At 40.3% G+C, this 24,228-nt stretch overlaps 1 protein-coding gene across 1 annotated transcript in view; it reads left to right on the top strand.

The window, feature by feature from the left end:
- LOC115774609 (scavenger receptor class A member 5-like) overlaps positions 1-24,228 on the top strand; it is a 98,172-nt gene that overhangs the window by 5,400 nt on the left and 68,544 nt on the right. The window contains 2 exon segments of the mRNA XM_030721965.1: positions 1,097-1,211; positions 6,390-6,518. Of these exon segments, the coding sequence (XP_030577825.1) occupies positions 1,100-1,211; positions 6,390-6,518 (241 nt within the window). The 5' untranslated portion in view covers positions 1,097-1,099.

A 24,228-nucleotide genomic window follows, 5' to 3' on the forward strand; every position in this document is an offset into this window, starting at 1 on the left:
TTGCTGGGATCTCAATTCATTTTTTTTCTTGGATCCAGGACACTGAGTGTTTATAGGTATGTCTGCCGGGGAGGGGCAAACCCAAAGCAGGATGGGTATCCTGGTTGAAGGATTGTAGGTAATTTCTCTTCAATGGCTGTGGGCAACTTTTCTTATTTTGCTGCCACTGCAGCCTCAATATATCTCAGAGAGTGGTTAAGTAGATAGATAGACCATTCATCAGATCATTTCTAAAACTGAGTATGGCTACCAGCTCCATGTTTGATCAGTTACCATTTCCACTTAGGCTGATGTTCAAATCCTCTACCATGTTTTGGAAAATTGGCAAGGAAATTAAACCGAATTGCTTGAAGAGCAGCAGCCACTTCTACACACTCCTTGCTGCCAGTTGGTATGAAAGGTGAATAATTCCTTCTCTCGTACCCTGTGACTGACCTTTCCATAATGTTTTATGCATGTTCATTCATGCCTTTTCTAAAATATTCTTCTAAAAGCAAATAGAGTAATGGAACTGGACTGAAACATGACTTCTCTCCGTCTCTGTTGGCCGAGGAAACAAATCACATAACACTGGCTTAAAGACTGCCACGGCATAAGGATTTCCTTCTGTTTAACTTGGAAATTTGGTTTTATTGTGGTTCAAAGCCAGTTGGTGCTCCCACAGCTGGTCTACCTCATTTGCAGTAATAGAGGGCAATAGATTACACTTACTTTTTAAGGACCACCTGTACCTGTGAGGTACTGACGCCATGGAGTGTGTATAAAGACAGATGTAGCTTGAGAAAGAAAGATGGATGGCTGAAGTCAGATTTTATGAGTCTTTGGGAAAATAGCCCTCATCTCCCTGGATCCATGCCCGCAATAAACAGTTTCAGTCAAAGAAAAAAAGTCTGGTTTAAACCCGCCGAGGTGTCAACAGGTGTGTGTGTGTGTGTGTGTGTGTGTGTGTGTGTGTGTGTGTGTGTGTGTGTGTGTGTGTGTGTGTGTGTGTGTGTGTGTGTGTGTAAGCCCACTCATCATTAGATTAAACTTTAGAATATTCTTTTGGTTGTAGAGCGATTATAATCTATATCTGTGTTCTCTGTTCACTCAGCAGGAGATGGAGAACAAGGCCATGTATCTGAGCACAAACGAAGAGAGAGAGAACGTCTCCATATACGAAGAGGCCTATGATGGACGCAACTTATCCAAACTCAACCTGTGCGATGAAGGTAAGAGGAACAACTGAGCTGTGAAAGTACCGAACTGAACACGGCTTTTCCAAAAGAGCAAACTGAACTTCACTTTTACTTCCCAGTGCACCCACAGCACGTCCTGCTGCAACAGGAAGGTGATCACAGATGTTTGTGTTGAAGGATGTTCTTTAATAACAAAGACAGCTCTAAAAAAGTTCTGGCAAAACAGAAGAAAAAATGGAAAAATGCTATAACTGATTTTTGGAATGATTTATTCATCTATACAACAGCCACCCACACACTGATAACTAACACAGACTCGGTCGAGTACGCTAACACACATGCACACTGCTGTGACCGTTTGGCTCTCGCTCCGCTCTCACTGTGGTCATCTATAGAAGCCAGAAATGTCCAGGAGCACCATCTGTATGTGTGTGTGAGTACAGGTGCAGCTGAATGAATCCACAGTCGACCCTGTGCTGCTCTCAGGTTTCAGACCAAGGCTCAGCCAGTTTGTTGGGAAAGACTTATTAAATGTTAACTTAAGAATTTGTTGACATTTTAATGGAAAGTGGACAATGGCCGCACAGATCAGAAACACTGTCCTCATCCACTATTCCTAATCCAAGAACACTCTCACACCTCACTCAATTAGAGAGAATATTTCTACCAGAGGTTTTTACAGCACAGGACAATAGCGCGACAAAAGAGAGGTTAAATTAAACAGCAACCTCTTTGGCTGAAGAGCAAAACTGAGGCCAACTGCCGGTTTCTCAAATGGCTGCTTCAGGCTGGCTGCGATACACGCACATGTTAAAATGCCAAACTTTACAGCAGAAATTAACATGTTTGCAGCACTTTACTACTGATCAGGGTGTGATTTATTTATAACACATCTATCCAAGCTTTAAAATGGCTTATTGCTTATTTTAAGTAAGGCCTCAGTCACACAAGCCCCCCTTTTTTTTGTTTTCCCAGTTGCTAGGGAAAAAAATTTGTATTCCCCCACTGGTTGGTGAGTGGTTGCTGGCAGTCTCTAGATGAAATTAGTCTCAAAAGGCTGCGGTCTTCTTTTTCTTCTTTCGGCTGCTGCCGTTAGGGGTCGCCACAGCAGATCATCTGCCTCCATCTCACCCTATCCCAGTCTGCTAACCCTGCTCTGTGTATGTCCAAAGCACCACAGCCGTGCATCTCTTACTTTGTATTCACCTGCTCGACCTGAGCTGTACTTCAGATATAATCATACTCATTTATGATCGCTGCACGGTGGTCTCATGCAATAAAACGTTTTTACAGTTTTTCTTGATTGCTTTGGGGCAGTTCTCAGTTCTGCTCTTCATGCAGCTCTCGTTCCCATTAGCCCAACCACATTAACCTTTCTCATTGTTTCTGTTGTTGCTACGCATGCTTCACTATTAAAGATATTTGCTGATGTGCTGATGCACTTCTCACTTGAATCTCACAATTCATCCAAAAAGTTTATAGTCTAGATCGCCCACTTTCCTGAGAACTGTCCACAGCAGTCCATTAATGTTTTCAGTCAAGTTACTTCAAATATTTTTCAATAATGAAAGCTGTGACAGTTGTGTAGCCTCAGTTTCCTGTTCTTAGCTAACAGGAGTGCCCCCCCCCCCCCCCCCCCCCCCAGTGCGGTCTTCTGTTACTGTAGCCCATCTGCTTCAAGGTCAGTGCTTTCAGACCTTGTTTGTAAAAAGTAGTTGATTGAGGCACTGTTGCCTTCCTACCAGCTTGAAGTAGTCTGGCCATTCTCCTCTGATCACTGACATCAACAAGGTATTTTATTTTTTTATTTTCAGACCATTCTCTGTTAATCCTAGAGATGATTGTTGGGAGAATCCCAGTAGGTCAGCGGTTTCTGAAACACTCAGACCAAGAAACATGCCGCTTTCACTCACCTTTCTTCCTGATGCTCAGTTTGAACTTCAGCAGGCTGTCTTGACCATGTCTACATTCCTAAATGCTTTGAATTCCTGACATGTGTTTGGCTAATTAGATATTTACATTAATGAGCAGTTGAACAGGTGTACCTCATAAAGTGGCTGCCAAATTACATATCATGGCTTTTCTGGACTATACAGTAGTTTCAAATAAATCCTTCACATTTCATTTTGTGTCTAAACACATTTTACTCCACATTAGACCCACATTTTTGCAGTACTCTTTCCAAAGTAAGTGAGGTTTTGCTAAAAGTTAAAAACAATTTGATGTCTAAGTTATGAAATGGTGGTGAAAGGTTTTTAATCCATTCATCACAGAGCTGAAGTGAGTCGCTGAAAAAAAGGTTTTGATTGTTGTAGTGTCTTTTGCACAGGTGAGAACACAACAAACAGTTTTGAGAACTGCATTAAGAGCACTGAGAATGACGCTCCTGCAGTGAGAATCGCACCAAAGCGATGGAGAACAACTGTAAGCCTCTCCGCCGCAGTCTCCTGTGTGAACAGTAATTGTAACAGCACGCTACAATTAATTTGACAATCACATGTTAATGGTTAAACACGCATGCTTAGATTTGGGCCTTTAAAAGACAATCACCTGCCAATTAAAGAGACCTACAGAGTGCCTAGTGATTTTGGAATCTGTGGTACTTACCATGTATCCTACATACACAGACTGACTCACACACTGACCGAGCTGGAAATAAACAGACTCTGTACATGTGTCAAAATCAGGAGAACCTTTTTGTTGCATCTCCAAGTTTACTAATTCCAGTCTAATCTGTTTATTAAACAGTGCTGTATGTTGACAACATATCGCCAGAGACACATGACTCAGAAACATCAAACAGTACAATAAAGTAATTTCCAAATGAGCCGAGTTACTTACTGACTGAATATTGGCTTCCCTCCCTTTTAGATGTCAGTTGGAAAAGATGTAGCCAAAACAGCCAATGCAGTACAATAATGCTGAAGAAACTCATAAATGTTGGAGTTTTTGAAAGACTTTCTTTTCCACACCCCACATTCATGTCTGTGTTTACAGTAGGCTGTAAAACTTGTGAAAGCAGGCAGCTACTCTAGCTTAGAATACAGACTTAAAAAAAGAAAAAATCTCTAATCTGTCCAAAGTTCAATTATATGCCACCTGCTACCTCTGAAGTGTTTATTTAAGTCATACAAGCACAGTTAAAGTCGGTAAAAGTCATTTCTTTGGGGGGGGGAATGTCACAGATTCAGTTTCCAGTGTTTATGCTAAGTTAATCACCTCTCTGCTCTCGCTCCATACTTGCATAACATATACACATGTACGGTGGAAACGATTTTCTCATCTAACATATACCCCGAGCTGTTAAAGGTCCTCTAAAGCATGTTCTTAGACTGAGACTGAAAAAAAAAAAAACAACCTTAGAGGACAGATAACTAGGCGATGAAAATGTTCCCCTCACGGTGCATGTTGTTTTCTGTCTGTTTTTATAAAAATGTTTACTTAGCTTCATGTCTTTGTTTGAAATTTTGTTTTGATGTCTAACATTACCTAAATAAAGAGGCAGACTGGCTTGGAGAGCCATTTCTGTTTCTATACATTCCAACCATGTCACACACACACACACACACACACACACACACACACAACTCCAGCATTATACAAACACAGCTGGCTCAGATGCCTGTGTGTGTGTGTGTGTGTGTGTGTGTGTGTGTGTGTGTGTGTGTGTGTGTGTGTGTGTGTGTGTGTGTGTGCGCGCGCGTGTGCGTGTCCTGATGGATTATGATAGATTGTCATGGTTCAAATGAAACCATGCTGCTGGGAGGCTGCGCTGCAGAGTCAGTGTTTTTATTTAAAAGTCCGATCCGAGCCAACATCATGACTGTTAACAGGAAGATGGACTGTAATTATAATCTCGTGTCAGGTTTTTATCAGGATGTTCATGTTGTTTTCCCTCAGACACCTGGGGCCTTTTTCCAGGACTTTTCAGACCTTATTTAGTCTTAGATCAGTCTAAAATTTGCTCTTAATGCAAGATAAGCAATTTCACAAAGATAAAGAGTGAATTGTTTAAAGCCTAAAAAACACCCTGGGTAACTTTTACCTAATACACATGGTTCCATGGTAGGAAAGAGTGGAAAACTTGCCTCAGTACCCTTTGGAAACTGACTGAGCCATTGATTTGGTAATGTTATCTGGTCAAATACATTCAGGAACACATGTAGGAAGGAATATTGTACAAGCGATAAATGATACATCTCCCTAGATCCTGTCTCCTGATCCTGTTGAAATGTAAAATATTGAATTTTGGTGATTGTGTGGGAGAATCCCAGCAGATCAGCAGTTTCTGAACTACTCAGACCAGCCTGTCTGACACCCCATTCTGATGCTCAGTTTGAACTTCAGCCGGTCGTCTTTATCATGTCATATCATCGATATTTGTGTTAACAGCAGTTGAACCGGTGCACTTAATAAAGTGGCTGTGAGTGTATATTCACATCCATTACCTTTTTTTATTCTTCTTCTTCTTATTAGCTCTTGTTGTTTCCTTGAGCCAAAAATGATTTTAACTATCATACAAATAACGTCTAAAGAAAACATATAAATCTTATTCCTGATTCTGATGAAGAATATGACTCCTTAGAAAATCTATTCCCATCCTCATGACCTGAAAGGAATGTTCCCATCAGCAGCATCAACAGCCTGATTGCTGCCTTCTGCCAAGCTATCTGACACACACAGACACAGAAGAACAAAAAAAAAACTTCCATTACTCATAAACAGTGCTGTGTCAGTTTTATTAAGACTAATTCTCAAACATCTGTTTGACCTTGAGAGCAGCGTTAAGTGCTGACATGAATTATAGCAATAGCTGCTTAGTGAGAGCACTTGTGCAGTTCATGCTGTGTAACATTGTCCACTCAGGTGAATTCCCTTATATGAAACCGCATGATGCATGCGTGTTGGGATGTGCAGTGAGTTAGAATTATGTATACCCATTTCGTATTTAATAAGCCAAAAGGTTTACCAAATACAAGAAGTAATTTCTCATAAAAAGTGCATTTTTTTGTTACAACCACAGTTTAAATTAAATTTTTTTGTTTCATTCAGAAGTTGGACGAGGGAAAACATGGATTGCCTCAGATTATCCACAACTTAAGACACTTTTAAAGGAATCATTTTGTTTACCATTATTAATTATTAGTAATGTTTTTTTTTATCAGAATGCTGTTTGCTGGTAATCATAATAAATCCTTCTTTATTTGTCAGTTTCTACAAAGCGTCGCAGGAAGCAGGACCAGTGTTGCAGCCATCTGAACTCCCTCTCATCCATCAAGTATGCCATTGTTTCCCTCTACATCCTGGTTCTTCTCACCATCTTTGGACTTTGCCTTGCAGGTAAGGTGTGTGCGAGTGGATGAATCATGTAGCTTAATCTTCCATCTTGCTGTATATCTTTGACAACCATAAAACCTTTTGGATTTTAATTGGAGATTTAGGTGATCTTGGAGCAATGAACATTTTCTTTGAACTGAGTTACAAACTATAATTTTTGAAGTTTAAGAGTTCAAGGAGCTCTCAGAAACCCAAGAAAAGACCTTGAGCAGCTGTTTGAATAACCACACTAAAAGAAATCGCAAAGGTTCACACAACTTCATTTGTCTCTCATGAAATTAGTTCAAAACTATTAACTTGATTTCAACCCACAAATGCTAAATATTTTAAGAGTTGTTCATATTTTGATGATAAGAAGCGTGACAGAAATAAAGGCTCTGAGGTCATTTTTGTGCATTACAAAGAGCATCTCAGAGCATCTGTGTGTACGTCACCCTGCAATATTGGACGCATTCTACTTCTTTTAGCTGCTCCCTTTAGGGTCCCATTAGCTGCCTGCACCTCGCCCCACCCTTTATCTGTCACAACAACAATCTGCCTGTTCCCTCTCACTGCATCCATGCACCTTCACTTTGGTCTTCCTCTTTTCCTCCAGCCTGACGGCGCCTGCTTCAACATCCTTTGCCCAAAGTATCCACTTTCCCTCCTCTCCCTGATCCGCCATATTGTACAGATACTCACTTGGTATTATATTTATTCAGAAACCCACTCTCTGTTTCCTGACAAAACTGGAGGTGCAAACTTTTTCCAAGATTTCCTTGTGGAAGTTGAGCAAATTTATAGTCCCATGATCCCTTTGACACATGTTGTGTTTTTGTTCTGATGTTTTGATTGTAATATACGTGCAACGAGGTGTTTATTTTAAATGAAAACAGTTTAAATCTCACAGAGAAGGCGGTTTAGTTTGTACAGCGCGCACGAATAAGGTTTGCGACTGGCTGGATATCAAATCATCTTTCAGCTGTTCTAGATCAGTTTTTCCAAATGCTTTTGCCAGCTGAACTCGACTACGTTTTTGCACCAGCCATCATCTTTCAAATGCAACACATCCTCACAAATGGCAAAACGGTTCGTTTGCCAGAGACTGCCGAAATTGCATTTGAGTGCTTCCACATTTACAAAAGTCGATAATTTTAAAGAGGAGATTGAGGCTGTGCGTATTAAATAGTATTAAAGAGACACAAGTTTGTAACCTGTGTTTTTAGATGCTATTGTTCTTTTTTGTTTTTTCCTTTTTTTTTTTTTTAAGTAACTGTTTGGCTAGGTTTAGATACATTTTAACTCTTTAGTCACCAAAACTACTTTGTTTTATTAGAGAAGAAAAGTAATTTTCTCTGTTAGCACGACACATCTGCCTCAGACCTTTCTGTAAAGTCACAAATTTTATGTGTTTACTCACACGGCTGCAAGAGGTACCTCTCAACAGCTGTTTTACTCCCCTTCAAACACTCTTGATGCTTGAAGAGTTTTTTCTGGGGCAGTCAGTTGTCCAAATTTATGTGACTGAGAATAATTTAACACTCACTAACTAACATATTCTAAATATACGTTTTTTTTTTAGTTTTTTTTTATAAAAATATAACTTTCCACACAAGTAAGTACGGATGCCAAGTTTGCATCGCTGAGCCACTTCACAATCTTTCCCTTTATCCTCTGGTACCTGCAAAAGTCCTGCAGGTTGGGAACGGCTCTGGCAGAAAAATCTGACCGAGAGGAAGAGAAAAGAAGAGAGGAACAAAATGTAGCTGTAATGTGTTAGATATGTGAAGAAAGTGACCGTGTTGTCTGTCCTTTGTTCTCTGTTATGTAGATGACATCAGCCATCCCTCAAGGTTGAATTATAATGTAGGGCGCACACACACACACACACACACACACACGTTTACACACTTACATCATAAAAGTCCATTTAGTTAGTGTTAGGTAACACTCTGAAACCCTACTCCCCTCTTAAACTGTCTGTTCTGGTTAAACATTGAAAACATGCATTCACATATGAATGAATAGTCATTTGAAGCACAGCCAAAACTAAAACAATGTCCAACAAAGTCCTGCTGGTAATTTTATTGCCTTAGTTCACTGGAAAAAATTGGATTTTTTTTACTTCCATTTACTCCTGACAGGTTTGTATGAATGGTTCAGTGCCAGTCTCTATAACCTTAATGCAACTTTTTTCTGTCATGCTCTAATTTGAGTTGTGAAGTTATTTTTTAAATTGCAGTGCACAGCTGACCTCTGGACTTCTCTGGGCTCTCTGTTCATACTGCAGAACTCAACACGTGTGTGACAGGTTTAAACTTAATTCCCACATGTGACAGCCCCTCTGAAGAGATAAAGCATCACAGTGGTTTCCTTTGACCTGCATGGTTCCTATATTGCCCTTAATCCGCAGCTGTGTGCATGCAGTTGACTCCACTATATACATGTACTGTACAGGGTTTATCAGGGTGACGATGAACAGTACCACCTTTGAACTGGCATTCCAGCTTTTCTAAGGGAGATAATTTGGTTCATGTGTACAGATTTGTGCAGTTGTGCAGTTTGTGAGGGTTCAGTGTCTAATCTGTCAACCTTTAAAGCAAATCAGCACCCACTGACTGTTAGAAAAGAAAAAAGTGAAATAAAAATAAGCGCTTCTGTGATGTTGAGTGTGGCAGTTGATATTGTTAGGCACCTTTGATTGCAGCCACTCTTAGACTCTCGTGGCAATAACAGAAGTCTTTCCTTCGTGCCACCTCTATCATAAGATATTAAAAAGTTCAATTCAAGCCAACTGTTCCTGACAGGAGTAACACCCGGTGTGGTCTTCTGGTGCTGTAGTCCATCTGCTTCAAGGTTCTATGTGGTGTGCATTCACAGATGCTCTTCTGAGTCCCTTGCTTGTATTGAGTGGTTATTTGAGCTGCTGTTGTCTTCCTGCTAGCTCCAAGCAGTCTGGTCATTTCCTCTGACCTCTGAAGGTCTGGAGAACTGCCGCTCACTGGATATTTTCTCTTTTCTCCCCCATTCTGATGCTCAGTTTGAACTTCAGCCAGCCATCTTGACTATGTCTACATTCCTAAATGCACCGAGTTTCTGCCATGTGATTGGCTGATTAGATATTTGCATTAATGGGCAGTTGAACAACAAATGTAATCCTGCAGCAAATGAGGAAAATTGACTTTTAATCTCAGATGTGGAGGTTAATGTTGCTGACTCTCATTTTCTTAATACTGTAGGTTATTGTGCTTGTTTTGGAAAATGAACTCATGCACAAGGTCAGCTCTGTTCCATAACTGACAGATTATCAAAGACAGCGACTGTTATTTTGAAAGCTTTAACTTAAAACAATGAAGTTGGAACTAGAATCCTGAAAGCCTGTTTGTCAAAAAGCTCTTTTATCTTTGTTCTGCTGAACAGCCAGTAACCTTCATTGGTACAACATGTAGCAAAGAGGAGAGATTAGTCATTCACTTTCCCACCAAAGGGTCCTCCAAGCTTACAAAGCTAGAATTGTCTTTAAAGCACAACATGTTTTCATGATTGGCACAAAATGAGTGAAACGAACAGTGGAAATTTGGACATGTGAATTATGAAGGAAATTAGCATGAGCTGTTGGTACTTCATATCAGGCAGTCTTGTAATAAATTCCAGCATCTTCTGAGCTGTAGTTCCACCTCTTCCTGGTTAATTGGGGGGGGGTGTTCATTGTGCCACAGAAGTCACGGCCAATTCATTTGTGTGTGTGCGTGCCTGAGAAAGCCTTTGGAGGTGTGTCAAACTTTATGGCTATTACCTTCTGTGAACCCTGCTGTGGCCTCCTTGTAAATGTCAACTCTGCCATAACAGGAAGGGAGGAGAGGGACAAAGGGGGAATGAAAGAAGTTGTGAACGCAAAGAAATGAGGGGAGATAGAGTTAGAAGAAGAAGCAACAGACCAAGAAGCTGGTTGTCTGGCTCCAGATCAGCAGGATCCTGGAGGAATCGAGTGCTCGCTCGCACTAATCCTAATTTCATTTCAAGGCCTGCTCTCTCTGAGCCACCCACTCATGCCGTAACTACAGGGCTGATGCCATTTAATGGATGTGAGTCTATGCGTATTCCCAGTCACAGAGATGTAGTTAAGAGTTTTGGAACCACTTTGCTGTTGTCACTGAGGTATTTAGTTATTTAAGTCTTTTAGATGAGGTTGTTTTAGAAAAGCAATCAAACCAGACTTTTCAGACGACCTCTCCTAAATTAAATGCGGCCATCCAAAAGCTGAGTGGCTCCAGCGTAAGTGCACAGGAGGCCCCTTTGCAATACACACATGCCAAGTGCACGCACAAACACATTCACAAATGCTGCCAGTTTTTTGTGCAGTCCACATTCTCTTGTTCCTTGAATTCTCACTTGACTTTGGCTTTTTTTTTTTATTCCTCTTCTTTTTTTTCCAGCTCTAATGTTGCCTTCTTGGCCTTTTCCCCCCTGAAACAAAAAGCCTCCACTGTCTCATGTGCATTCAGACACATTCATATTTTATTTCTTCCAGGCTCATTATGCATCATGTCTCGCCTTTGAAAACATCTGCATTCGTGACATACGTATAATATAGTGTTGTCTGTGTCAGCGCTTCTAATCTTAAATCTTAGTTTTGGACAAGTGAATGATGGAAGGGTTGTAAACAGAAACAGAGTAGGGTAAAAGCCAAGTGAAAGAGGATGAAAGAGCCAGATGAATCCCGTGCCATTCATCATGCAGTGAAGAGCTGCCTCATCAGTCTATCATTTGTGCGGTTATTTTTAAGGTTATTTCCATGCAGATAGCAGAGGCCTCTATCCCAGCAACAGGAGAGAGCTGGGTCTCGCGAAATGTCCCGACTTTTATCAGATCAGAGGTGCCCGTTGCAGAAACCTTTGTCTTTGTGTAGTCACTTATTTTGACTGACATGCCTGAAGAGGAGGGCAAATGCTTAAAGGCATGTTTGCCTTTTTAGCATTTAAGCTGAACTTGGCAACTGTGAATGTATGTCGGTCTAAATGGTGGCAAGGTGTAAATTGATTTTGAAGACTTCTATTCCCAAAAGTCCAAAGAAGAGTGTTGTGGAGAAGTGGTTCTCAACTTGGGTGACGGGACCCTCACCAGATGAGTCAAAGCACTTTTCTAATCATCAGCTGGATACTAAGAAGAACTTTTGACATAGCATCCTAGAAATGCCGCCATTAACGATCCTTACTTGACTTTGAGAAAAACCTTGAGAACCACTGGTGTGAAAGTAAAAGCCATCACTGAGGACACATTCTTACCACATAGTTTAATCGATATTAACAGTTTCAACATTTTATTTTATTTCTGCATTGCTCTGCACTGTCCTTGCATGTATTTTAATTATATGCTAAAGGCAAATGCACCTTCAAATAAATAAACCAGTAATAAGTAAGTAAACCGTAGCCATATATCCTTAGGAGAACCCTTTTTTCCTCTGTGTGCAGGAATGGGATGTTTTTGGTTGCTTTTTTGGCCAGACACTGCAGCAAATACCTCGTGCTACATCTGGAGTCACTTCTTGGCTTAACAGGATGTGTAACGCACCCAACAAACACATTTAAAAGCCAGAGATTGGGCCATATATGGACTCGCAGACAGAACACGAGCTGATAACTGTCAGGGTGTTCAAGGTGTTTGAGAGTTTTACACTTGTTATATAGAATCTGTGTTTATGAGCTGGAAGAGTATCCATCTGTCACTGCTTACTATCATATGCATGACCCTGCAAAAATATTAAAGAACTGTGTATGGGGGTTTTTTTTTATAGTCACTAGTTCAAAACTGTATGGTCACACCAGTTTCTACAGCTGTAGCATTTAACATGAACTGTAGGATGGAGAATTGGCTGTAGATCTTGAAAATGACCTACATCCCTCTGTACTGTAGGTGCAAACTGAGTCATATTTTCCAGTTGGCAAAAACACGGAGCTCACAGGTTTGGCTTGGTGGTCCCGTTTTCCTTTGCTAGTTAGCTGCTGGAAAACATGATGGTATGTTTGTTATTCTTCTTGTGAGCCATGAAATCTTGCAACAGGAGTTCGGGATTTTCAGAGATACTGTAGCTGCTGCAGCAGGCGTGTTTGGTCATGGTTGTGTTATCATAATTTTTTGTCTTGCGTCAGGTTTCCCTGCTCCAATTAAATTGTCTTTTGACTCTAAAGAAAGTAGAATATTAATGGGAAAGTTTCAAATGACTGCTGTGACCTGTAAGGAGAGGTTCGCCTTGGAATAATCACTGGAAAAGTGGACAGCATCAATAATAAACATAAATCAATCGGCAATTTTAAAAATAATTTTCTTAAGTTGTTTTTCATGGCAGAGCAGCTCTCATCCATCATCCCTCTATTTCATTTCAGTAAAATTTTATATTGAAAGTCATAGTTTATGTCTGTAACATCCATGGCTGTGTAAAGTCACAGATATGAGCTTCCTTCGAACGGTGGGCTCTCCCTTAGAGATCAGGCAAGGAGCTCAGTCATTTGAGAGGGACTCGAAGTAGAGCTGCTCCACACCAAAAGGAGCCAGTTGAGGTGTTTCAGACATCTGACTAGGATTCCTCCTGAATGCCTCCTAGCTGAGGTGTTTTGGGCCTGTTCTACCAGGAGGAGGCCCTAAGGCAGACCTGGGACATGCTGGAGAGCTTCTGTCTCTCAGCTGGCCTGGGAAAGCCACGATTCATGTCTGTGTAGACAAAATTAGTCATTTCCACTTTTATAGGGTAAAAGAATCCACATTTGAAGCTTTGAGGGGTTTTCATTGAACTAAATAATTTCACCACCTACACCTGAGACCCAAGTTCAAGTCATACGTAAATACGTTTCACATTTCATTTGTATTACTTTTTATATTAAATTATTAATTGAAAATATCTTACTAGGTTTAAAGGCCAAAAAAAAAAAAAAAACATGCTTTGTTAGGTTTAAGCTTTAAAACCACTGGGTTAATTTTATTGGGTTAAAACACAACAGTTAACACTTCTTATTTCTCTGTCTCAGTTGCCACGCTGACCTGGACAAAATACTTGCTGCAGACATGAAATATCCTGCATATAATGCATTATTTACAAAATAGTGATGTCACAAAAAAAAAAAGACAAGTTGCGTCTATGAACCGCAAATATGCCTTTTCATGACCATTTGATGTATCGTTATACTAACCATTCACCACCTACAGATGTTTAAAGAACAGTCAGGCTCCTGTGACTCTTTTCTGTGATGAAGGTGCCTTTCTGTTCTATTCTATTTCTATCCACATGTGTTTATGTCCTCCATTTGAAGATATTTTTGCTGAAGACTCCCCCACCAAAATAATTTGGGTCTGTGGGACATAACTGATGCAAGGGATGCCAAAAACCTGACCATTAAAAAAAAAAAGCAGTGACAGGTTCCTTTTAGCCTAAACACAAGCTTTAGATTATTTTAGCTCTTCTGAGGATATTTAAGAAAACATACACAAACTATATGATACAAGATATTTTTTTAAACTGTCTTTAATCTGGACCATATGTGTCAGGCTGAGTTTGCCAGTACAAAAACTGTCTGAGGGTAAATCTCACACCACAAACTGCCACTTTTACCAACTTTAAAGGTCTTAAATCCCACCCTTGTGGAAACAATAAGCATTTTAGCTGTGGAAGATGAGGTGTTTCTGACCTCAGTCTGTTTTATGTTTTACACAAGTAGACAGTAAAACCTCCATCACGTTGTATGTAGTGCACTTATGACTGCAAATAAATACATGAGCATATGGTGAAATACACTTAATATATATGAGGGCAAACAAGGAAGTGTGCTCAGTCATGAATTGAAATTATCCAAAGCTTAATCATAGTCAAAATGCACAAGAAATGACACATGCATAGAGACTTGTACTTTTAAGCCACCTACTGTACACATCGGCATATAGAGTACTATATTCTTACAAACATATATGCAGAAACTAGTGTGTGTGCACACACAAAAAAACATGTATATGGCATTTTTGCACAGTCCCAGAGCCCCTAAATTGACTCTGAGAACATAAAGCCTTTTTCTGCTGAGTTTCTGTTCTCTGGCCATGGTCCTTTCTGAAGAAAAGAGTCTGGACGTGTTCCAGCATTCTCAGTAGGAGTCCATTATTGGAGGAGCACGCACAACTGCACTCATAAGGACCAAAGAGAGAGAAAAGTCAGTCAAGACAAGAGCAGTCCAACAAGTCAGCAGATGACCTTATTCAGAGAGTCAGACACAGGCCATTAACATGTCAAGACTAATTGGACCAGACGTCTTTCTCTTTATGTTCTTTCTCAATACTGCAAAGAAGTTTTATTGAGGCACAAATTTAGCCAATAAGAAATTTAGCAGTAATTATTTCTTTCATGGTCCCATGGCTATTAATTGTTGCATGAAAATAACATATTGTATTTATCATATGCTTCCTTGTTTTGGGGTTTCATCTTCATCATGAAGCATAGCCAGCATTACTCACAGAGATAAATATGCCATCTGCCACTGATATACTGCTTTGTTCAAAAATTAAGGGAACACTTGATTATCACGCTATAACACAAAGTCAGTTAAACTTCAGTGATATTAATCTGTCCACATAGGAAGCAAAGCACCTGCTTTGTCACTCCTGGTAGCATGAGACAGTATCTGCAGCCCATTCAGGTTCCACAGGTAGTCCAGTTCCACCAAGATGGAACTTCCATGTGCCATTGCAACAAGGTTTGCTGTGTCTCCCAGCACAGTCTCGAGTGTGGAGGAGATACCATGAGACAGTCTTTTGGCATGATGTCTTTTAGTGGTGCTTGTGCTCACAGTGCAGCTCATTTGGCATTTCACCTGAGAACCGGCAGGTCCACCCCTGGCCCCAACTACTAAACACATTTGACAAATGCCATGGTGTCTTCAGACTCTTTAACATGTGTCACATGTGCTCACCCAAATTTGTGCTGCACCAGGGGAATCTAACAGAACAGCAGTAATAGGCTGGAAAAAGAATACACTGTTGTTTTAGACAGAGGAAAAGAGGAGGATGGATGGATGGATGGATGGATCATACATAGTTATTATATCTTCTTACATGTGTACATTTATCTTCCTGCAACATTAGTTGTATTTCATTTCTCATTTCTTCTATGAAGTAACAATTCTTTTACTGTTAACTGTAAACAGAACTTTTATAGAGTATAAGGTTTTGGCACATAGAAGAAACAAAGTGGAACCTAAAGTGATAAAATAATGAGCTACAACCCAAATTCCAAACATGTTAGCTGTGTAAAAATTCGTGAAAGCTAATTTTGAATTTTTGGCAGCAACAAATCTCAAAAAAGTTGGAATGTGCACCACAACAGGCTGGAAAAATAAGTGGTGCTAAAAAGCAACAGCTAAAACAGCTGGAGGAACATTTTGCAATTAATTGGGTTAATTGGCAGCAGGTCAGAAACATGACAGGAAGAAGTTCATTAATCTAATTTTAGAATAATGTTACTCAATGTAAAATTGTGAATACTTTGAATATCTCATCATCTACATTAAATAATATCATCGAAAGATTCTGAGAATGGCTTCAGAGTAGAATAGTACGGGTGCTGAACTGGCCTGCCTGCAGTCCAGACCAGACACCAGTTGAAAACAGTTGGTGCATCATGAAACAAAAGATATGACAAAGAAGATCCAGGAATGTTGAGCAGCTAGAATCCTCTATCAGGACAACATTCCTCTCCCAAAGGTCCAGGAACTGGTGTCCTCAGTTCTCAGACATTTATGGATTATTGTTAAAAGAAGAAAGGATGCTACACAGTGGCAAACATGGCCCTGCCTTAACCTATTTTGAGATGTGTTGCTCACATCAAATTCAAAATTAGGTCATATTTTTATTGAAATGGTATGCTTATTGGGTTTAAACATCTTATTTGTTTTGTATGTTCTATAATAAGTAAAATATGGATTTGACATTTATATATTTCAATTGACATTTTACCCAATGCCCCAACTTTTTGGGGAATATGACTTGTATGTAGTAGTTTTGTTTTGTTTTTTGTTTTGTTTTGTTTTTTTATGATTATCAGTTTAGGACTTACTGATTTCATCTTTAATAAAGAACAAAAACATTCATGCCCAGATGACAATCTTTCTTTATAAACATGCAACACTTCACACATTCAGTTCAGCTTTGAGCCAAACGAGGTCAAGAGATGCAATAAAATGGAACACTGCAGTGTGTAAGTGACTCCAACACAAATAAAAACACCATGCCTCACTCATTTTGCTCCCCATAAACATCTACAGTTATTTTAAAAATCTGCTGCAGTGGGAGAGGGGGGATAAAGCTCCAGGGATTTCAGAGCACAATAGCAGGCGTCCGATTTAGTCCTCTAAATGTGTTTTTTTGTTTTTTTTTCTGTTTTACTGGCAGGCTAATTAAGCAGCAACAGATTCCAAAGACTTGTATGTACATAAACAAACTGCGGGGGTTTGATCAGTCTAATTGCTCTGCGAGAGCTGAAATCCAAAGACAGACGCTGTGTAGAGTTATGAGAGCTGGCACCCACGAGCTGAGTGGTTATTAGTTTCCACTGCGTTTGGTTGGATGACAGCTTGGAACAAAGGTTTTAAGCAAAGGAGTGAGGAAAAACCATTAGATAGCGGTGTCTTTAAAGTTACCATCCACAACGTTTAACATGCTGGTTTGTTATAATCACAGACTGTATGTAAAAGGTGGATTTAGCCACCATAATGTCGACATCTGGGGCTTCACTGGAGCTAAAAGTGACTTAATTTGAATTAAGGGGTTAAGTGCTAAGTTTCAAGTTAATGTTACCAAGCTACATTCATGAACTGCATAGGTGTACAGATGTCTGATACCTGTTAAGTGATCAGTGCTATGTAACAAACTAACAACATAACAGAAAGTCACTTAATTGAAGAGCAAGTTTCTTGGAGAGTCCATAACACACAGCAGGTCATAATATTTGTCAAACAGTTCCTTTAGAAATTCTCCAAAACACCATACAGTTTTTATAAAGGTAAAATTAGCTATAGAGACTTGCTCCATGCTGTGAACAGGGTTATTTAATTGCTGAAACTGTTCATTTTAACTTGGGACATGATGGGGGACTGATTCACAGCCTCAAAAGGCCATTAAGAAAACTGCAGTTTTTTTGCACTTCACAATGGGTTTCATGGGGAGCCACAGAACACAGGATGTGTTTCTATCTTTGAAATACATCGTCAACATCGGGCTGCGTGGCAGGCAGGAGATGGACCCAAGCGCAGGACTCTGAAAAATGGAAATAGTAGCTTTATTCTTGAGTTCTTGCAGCTTATAAAAATAATGTCAGGAACAGATAATCAGAAACTATACTTCTTTTTGTAAGGGAACACACAATGAAGGGGGGCACAGCCATGAGGGAGCATGCGACAAAGAACAGAAGGAAGACTCAGTGAATATATGCACACAAGGGAACGGGCAACAGGTGGGAGAGCAGCTGAAACTAAACAAAGGAAAAGAGAAGTAGAACTGCAAAACTACCACTACAAAAGATTATCAAAATAAGACAGGAAGAAACTAACACTGAGACCAGGAGTGAGATTTGACACCAGGAACAAAAGGTAAAGAAACACGGAGACAAAACAAAGATCACACATGAGACGCTAAGAATAAAATACAGAGAGTCTGCACTTGTTACACCGACAGTTTTATTAAACCACATATTGTAGACGATGTCTTGCCTACATCATCAAGGCTTTCTTTGCTAACATGCTAAAGGAGTTATTAAAAACGTCCTCACACTGCACTCTCTGTGCACTCATCTACATCACACGTGTTGGCCAAGATGGTCAGTTAGAGAAAATGTATCTATTACAAAGATAAATCACAGGAGCTTATTTACTTGCTAATGCTAGCTCTCTTTTCACAAATGTTTAGATGGTAACTGACCTCAGACCAGTGAAAGCAGAGCTTGACTAGCACGCTGGTCTACTATCAGGTTCCTATCAAAAACCAGAGGTTTATCCACAATGTGCATGCAAAAACAACCAGAAAAGGCTGCTGGGCTCATAGCTTCAAGCCACTGTTAACATTACGTGATAGATTTCAGTGTAATCCTAGTAAAGCAGAGTTAATCCCACTTCCAGAGACAATAGCCAACTGCAGCCACAAGCTGACAGCAATTTAAAGGATCGATACAAACAGGTGAGAACATTTATGACAGAACGCTGTTTGAGCTGAAAGGAGAGATCACTTCTGCTTCAGTATATTTTATAATGACGATTTTTAGATTTCACTAGACAAACACTGCTTTCCTTGCTTGCCGTGATGGGATGTCACCGAATCTTATCTAGTTTGCGTGCTGATGGCAGGTTTTTACTATGCTTTCTTGACTCACGTAACGCCATGTTGATCAGAAAAATGATATTAATCTATTGGCAGGACTATGCTAATAAGCAAACTGCACTCAAACCTCACTCAGAACTTTCTTTCTAGCAAACAACTCTGCTGTTTGCCACAGATATGCTTGAAGTATGCTTGTTGTTTGGTTGTCATACCTCCCAGTTTGTTTCAGTCTTTTTTATTTTTCCTTTGTTCTAAACATTTGACTGCCACACATTTAGCATTTAAGCATTAAATCTGTTTGTGTAGCTTTCTGGAGAATAACATTCAGCTTTTGTTTCCTAAAGACGGCCAAAACATGTTAGTGTTTACTTTAACAACTGAAATGGCCCATAAAACAAAAATATTTTTACTGCTTTGTTTGCATACATTTTTTCAGTTATGTACACTTCATGGTAGATGTAAACCAGTTGAATTGGACAAGAAAACTGCAGCTTTGATAAATGCAGCAGAGACCACAGTGCGGTCAAAGGTAAACTGTTCAGAGAGGAAGAACACCAATAAAATATTAATAATCCCAGTCAGCTGTGCCGTGAATGTGGAATTTAATTAGTGTAAAAGCAGTTATCTGAACTTGATTTGTCTTTGTAAAGAAATAGCAGTCTGAACCAAGCGCTGTGAAATATCTTTTGTATACTGAACCAAGCAGGAACTACTTGTTAGTTTGTTACTTGACCTTATAACACTCCTAGCCTGAGTCAAAGTTGTGATATGGTTTGCCATATCATGCACTGTTTGAAAGCCAAATGTCAGAGTTTAGATGCTGTAAACTGTTTTGTGAGATCAGTACAAGAGTGAAAACAACAATAGGAGCTGCAGCAGTCTTTTTCTGTAAATGAGTGTGTATGTAGCATAATAGTTTTTGCCGTTTTTCTATTGTTTAGTATCGCCTGAGTGTTGAATCACTGTCATTGTGCCTCACAGTGTTTTCACTGTTGAGAGTCCAGCAGATCAAATGCCTCAGTTTTTAAGCAGTTTTACTTTTAGGAACTATGAGTGTTGATATTAAGGTGGAATTTGGGCCAGTAGACATAATAACAAGCTAACAGTGCATGGGGAGGCGTCTCACCATCTGTTGGCAGATCACCACACAGCATGAATCTCACTATACCATCAAGACATGAGGATTTATTGGAGGTTCACTAGATATCAAAGAGCATTGTGCCATGGATGGATTCCTTAGTACAAACAAACAAATTATGGCATGCTTACACATTACGTAAGGTTTTAGAGGGCACCACACTGACAAAGGTGAGCCCACCAACAAACCTGGATTCATCTGTACTGTTCATCATTGGAAACTTTACTTAGACACAACAAAACAAGCACTGTGCGGTTTTCACTTAGTCTAAAATGTTTAAAGGGATATTATGTTTAATATACTCTCACAGACCACTTTCTTAGGTACACCTCTTCAGTGGCTCGCTAATGCAAATCTCTAATCAGCCAATCACATGGCAGTAACTCTATGCATTTAGGCATATAGACATGGCCAAGATGGCTTGCTGAAGTTCAAACTGAGCATCACAAAGGTGATTTAAGTGACTATGAACACAGTACTGTTGTTGGTGCCAGATGGGCTGGTCTGAGTATTTCAGAAACTGCTGATCTACTGGGATTTTCTCGCATACCATCTCCAGGGTTTACAGAGACTGGTCCAAAAAAGAGAAAATATCTAATGGTGCCTTGTTGATCCCAGAGGTCAGAGGAGTATGGCCAGACTGATAGGAAATCAGCAGTAACTCTGTTACTGAGCCCTGAGTTTTCCCTCTGTTCTTTATCACATTGTTCCTCATGTTAGTGTGTCTCCCTGTTCCATGTTTCTTGTTACTCTTAGTTAGATTATTAGTTCCGGTTTGGCTGACACTTTTGTTTGTAAAATTTAATTTAGAAGTTCCTGCCCTTGATCTAGTTCCACCTCTGGAGTCCTGCATTTGGGTCCAAACCCTGCCTGCCACACTACCACTTCACGACACAAAGTCAGTAAGGGTTTGATACTAGAGCTTGTTTTTCTGAACACTAATTGTAAATCAAAGGGTTTTAAGACTTTTTTTTCTCCACATCTAAGAAGTCATATAATCCATTCATTCAAATAACTTCCACAAAACAGGTACTTCCTTTGTACAGACACACAGACTCTCTCTCTCACACACACACACACACACATACACACACATCCATTAAGTCTTTTGGCCTTTCTCAGCAAGAGCCTCACTTTGATGTCTGCCACATCAGACGGGGCCCACACTTAGAAATCAACAAACTCAACCACTGTCACTTCATTTGGACATTCCTGCAGCTGAGTTACAGCTGGATGATCTCCACACACACAGTCTCCCTCAGAGAAATGCTTCAACACAACTGCAGTGTCTCTACATTGAGTAGAAACATTGGTGTATAACAAAATTGCCAAATAAATAAAGAAATCAAACATAATTAGGGTCATTTCACCTCAAATCAGTAAATTTTTAGAACAATTTCAGTTCAGTCCTCTCTGAATCATATAAAATGACCCAGCAGTTATACATGAGTGGGCTACAGGGATGAACTTTGCACCTAGTTATATCATTTTAAGCCTAAATACATTTCTTTAATGTTTTAAATAAAAATTTAATGTGATACTTGTTTATTGAATTGAACGCTGGAAGGAATACTTCAAGGACCTCTTTAATCCTGACACGCCTTCTGTAAAGGAAGCAGAGTCTGGGGACAAGGGGGATGACTTGCCCATCACTGTGGAAGTGATCACTGAGGAGTTCCTGAAGCCTCTGCATGCTGCTGGGGTGTCTTGATTGACAGGCCTCTGCAGTGTCGCATGGAGATCTGGGGCGATGCCACTGGACTGGCATACTGGAGTGGTGGTCCCCATCTTCAAGAAGAGGGACCAGAGGGTGTGGTCCAACTATCAGGAGAACACACTCTTCCCTGGTCTATGGTCTATGCCAGAGTGCTGGAAAGGAGAGTTCATCCATTAGTCAAACCTCAAATTCAAGAGGAACAATGCGGTATTCATCCTGGTCGCGGAACACTGGACCAGCTCTTTATACTCCAAGGATATTCAAGTGTGTGTAGGAGTTTGCCCATCCAGTCTACATGTGTTTTGTGGACCTGGAGAAAGCGTTCGACCACCTCTCTTGGGGCATCCTGTCTTGCCTGTTGTCATGGGCCATTCAGTCCCTGTACAGCTACAGCGAGAGCTTGGTCCGTATTGCCAGTATTAAGTCAGACGTGGGTGTTGGACTCAGCCAAGGCTGCCCTAAGCCACCTGTTGGTGAGTTTTATGAAAAGAATTTCTAGGCATAGCCAAGTGGCGGAAGGCTTCCACCTTGGTGGCCTCAGATTCTCATCTCTCCTTGCAGATGATGTGGTCCTGCTGGCTTCATCAGGGGGTGGCCTCACGCTTGCACTGGAGTTGTTCCCAGCTGAGTGTGAAGCGGCAGGTATGAGAGTTAGCACCTCTAAGTCTGAGGCCATGATCCTCAGCCGGAAAAGGATGGAGTGCCCACTCTGGGTCAGGAAAGAGTTGCTGCTTTAAGTGGAGGAGTGTAAGTATCTCAGGGTCTTGTTCACAAATGAGGGGAGATGGGAGCAGGAGATTGACAGATGGATTGCGGTGTGGCTGCTGTGATGCAGACACTGCACCACTCTGTCATGGTAAAGAGGGAGCTGAGTGTGAAAGTGAAGCTGTCGATTATACCAGCCAATGTGCATCTCTACCTTTGCCTATGGTCACGAGTTTTGGGTAGTGACTGAAAAAACGAGGTCATGGTTACAAGCAGTTAGCTTCCTCCGAAGGTTGGCTGGCCTCTCCTTAGAGATAGGCTTAAGAGTGCAGTTATTCAGGAGGGGCTCAGAGTAGAGCTGCTACACCTCCATATCAAAAGGAGCCAGTTGAGGTGGTTTGGGTGTCTTTCTAGGATGCCTCATGGGCTCAACCTGGGTGAGGTTTTCAATGGCATGGGTGAGGCATGTCATGGGAGGAGGCCCCGAGGTAGGCCCAGGACACGCTAGAGCGATTCTAACTTTCGGCTGGCCTGGGAATAAACGAATGGACAGACGGACTGACTGACTGACTTGTTTATTGAAATTTCGGTCACAAGAAATCACTGACAGTATGTGTATGTGAAATCAGTGGTTTTCCAAAATTAACATCATATTTTCCATCAAACCTAGCTTCTTCATCCTCAGTCATTCTGGTGTTTCTGTCTGTTTTGACGAAGAACACTGAGTTGATGATTCTTTTGTTTTTCATTAGTCCACACTATCAGTAAGCCAAACTCTTAAAGCTTTATTTGTGTTAACTCTGAAATAACAGCGCCCCTTGCTAATAAACAGTCAAAGCCTATTTCTTCTCTCTAGCTGAACTCTTTGGGATTGTTAATGTTGTGTCTGGTGTGGGGTGTAGTTTGTGTGCTGTGGTGTATGGTATTTGATGGGATTATTTATTCATGATGATCGGCCATGGCTGACTGAAACTCTGTAAGTAAAGGTTTGAGCTGGACACATAAACATGATGGAACATAAATTAGCTGTGGTATTCCCACATACTGTTAATCTGATGTGATCTCATGTAAATGCTTTTAAAATATTGACTGTGTCACTCCAACTTTTTCCACTGTAATGTTTGGCTGTGTTGGTTTCTCTTCATTGGGACTGAAGCTGCTATTATCGATATTTTTATTCAAATTCCAGCATGTTTTAGCTGCCTTTGGGTCACTGTTTGAGTAATTTTTTTTTACTTTTTTGTTTGTTTCATCTGCACAGTTTCCAGCAGCAGCAATTTTCTCTGATTATTATGACACATTTATTAATGTGCATTTGAGGCTGAACTTATTTTTAACTCTTTTAATAATAATAGTATTGCATCATCAGTAATATTATTTACGTAGTGAGAAATGTGCCATTACAAATATCCAGAGCCTAAAGCAACACGTTCAGTGTTTTGTTCAATCACCAGTCAAACTTGTAAGATAATTATAAAATAAAGGGAACAAAAACAACCCCCTTGAGAAACCTGAATAATGAAATCTGGGAGATTTTGCAGCTGCAAAACTCGTTCGTGAAGTAGCTAATTAATGTAGCAATGGTTTCACTTCTATGGACATTTGTCTAGCATTTCATTCTGAAGTATGGTGCTGAGGTATAAAACTGCATGACGTAATCTACCCGATGTAAATGTACATACCAGTTTCCTTCCAGATTCTGTTCATAATCTTTTTGGATAGTATTTCCAGGCACAGCTAAAGGGCAGAGGGTGGTATTCTTGGCTTCATCAAACAATAACCAGAAGGAACATGGTGGAGTGCCCACTCCGGGTTGGGAGTGAGTTGCT

This window comes from Archocentrus centrarchus, chromosome 24 (assembly GCF_007364275.1).
Source record: "Archocentrus centrarchus isolate MPI-CPG fArcCen1 chromosome 24, fArcCen1, whole genome shotgun sequence".
NCBI classification, from domain to species: Eukaryota; Metazoa; Chordata; class Actinopteri; order Cichliformes; family Cichlidae; genus Archocentrus; species Archocentrus centrarchus.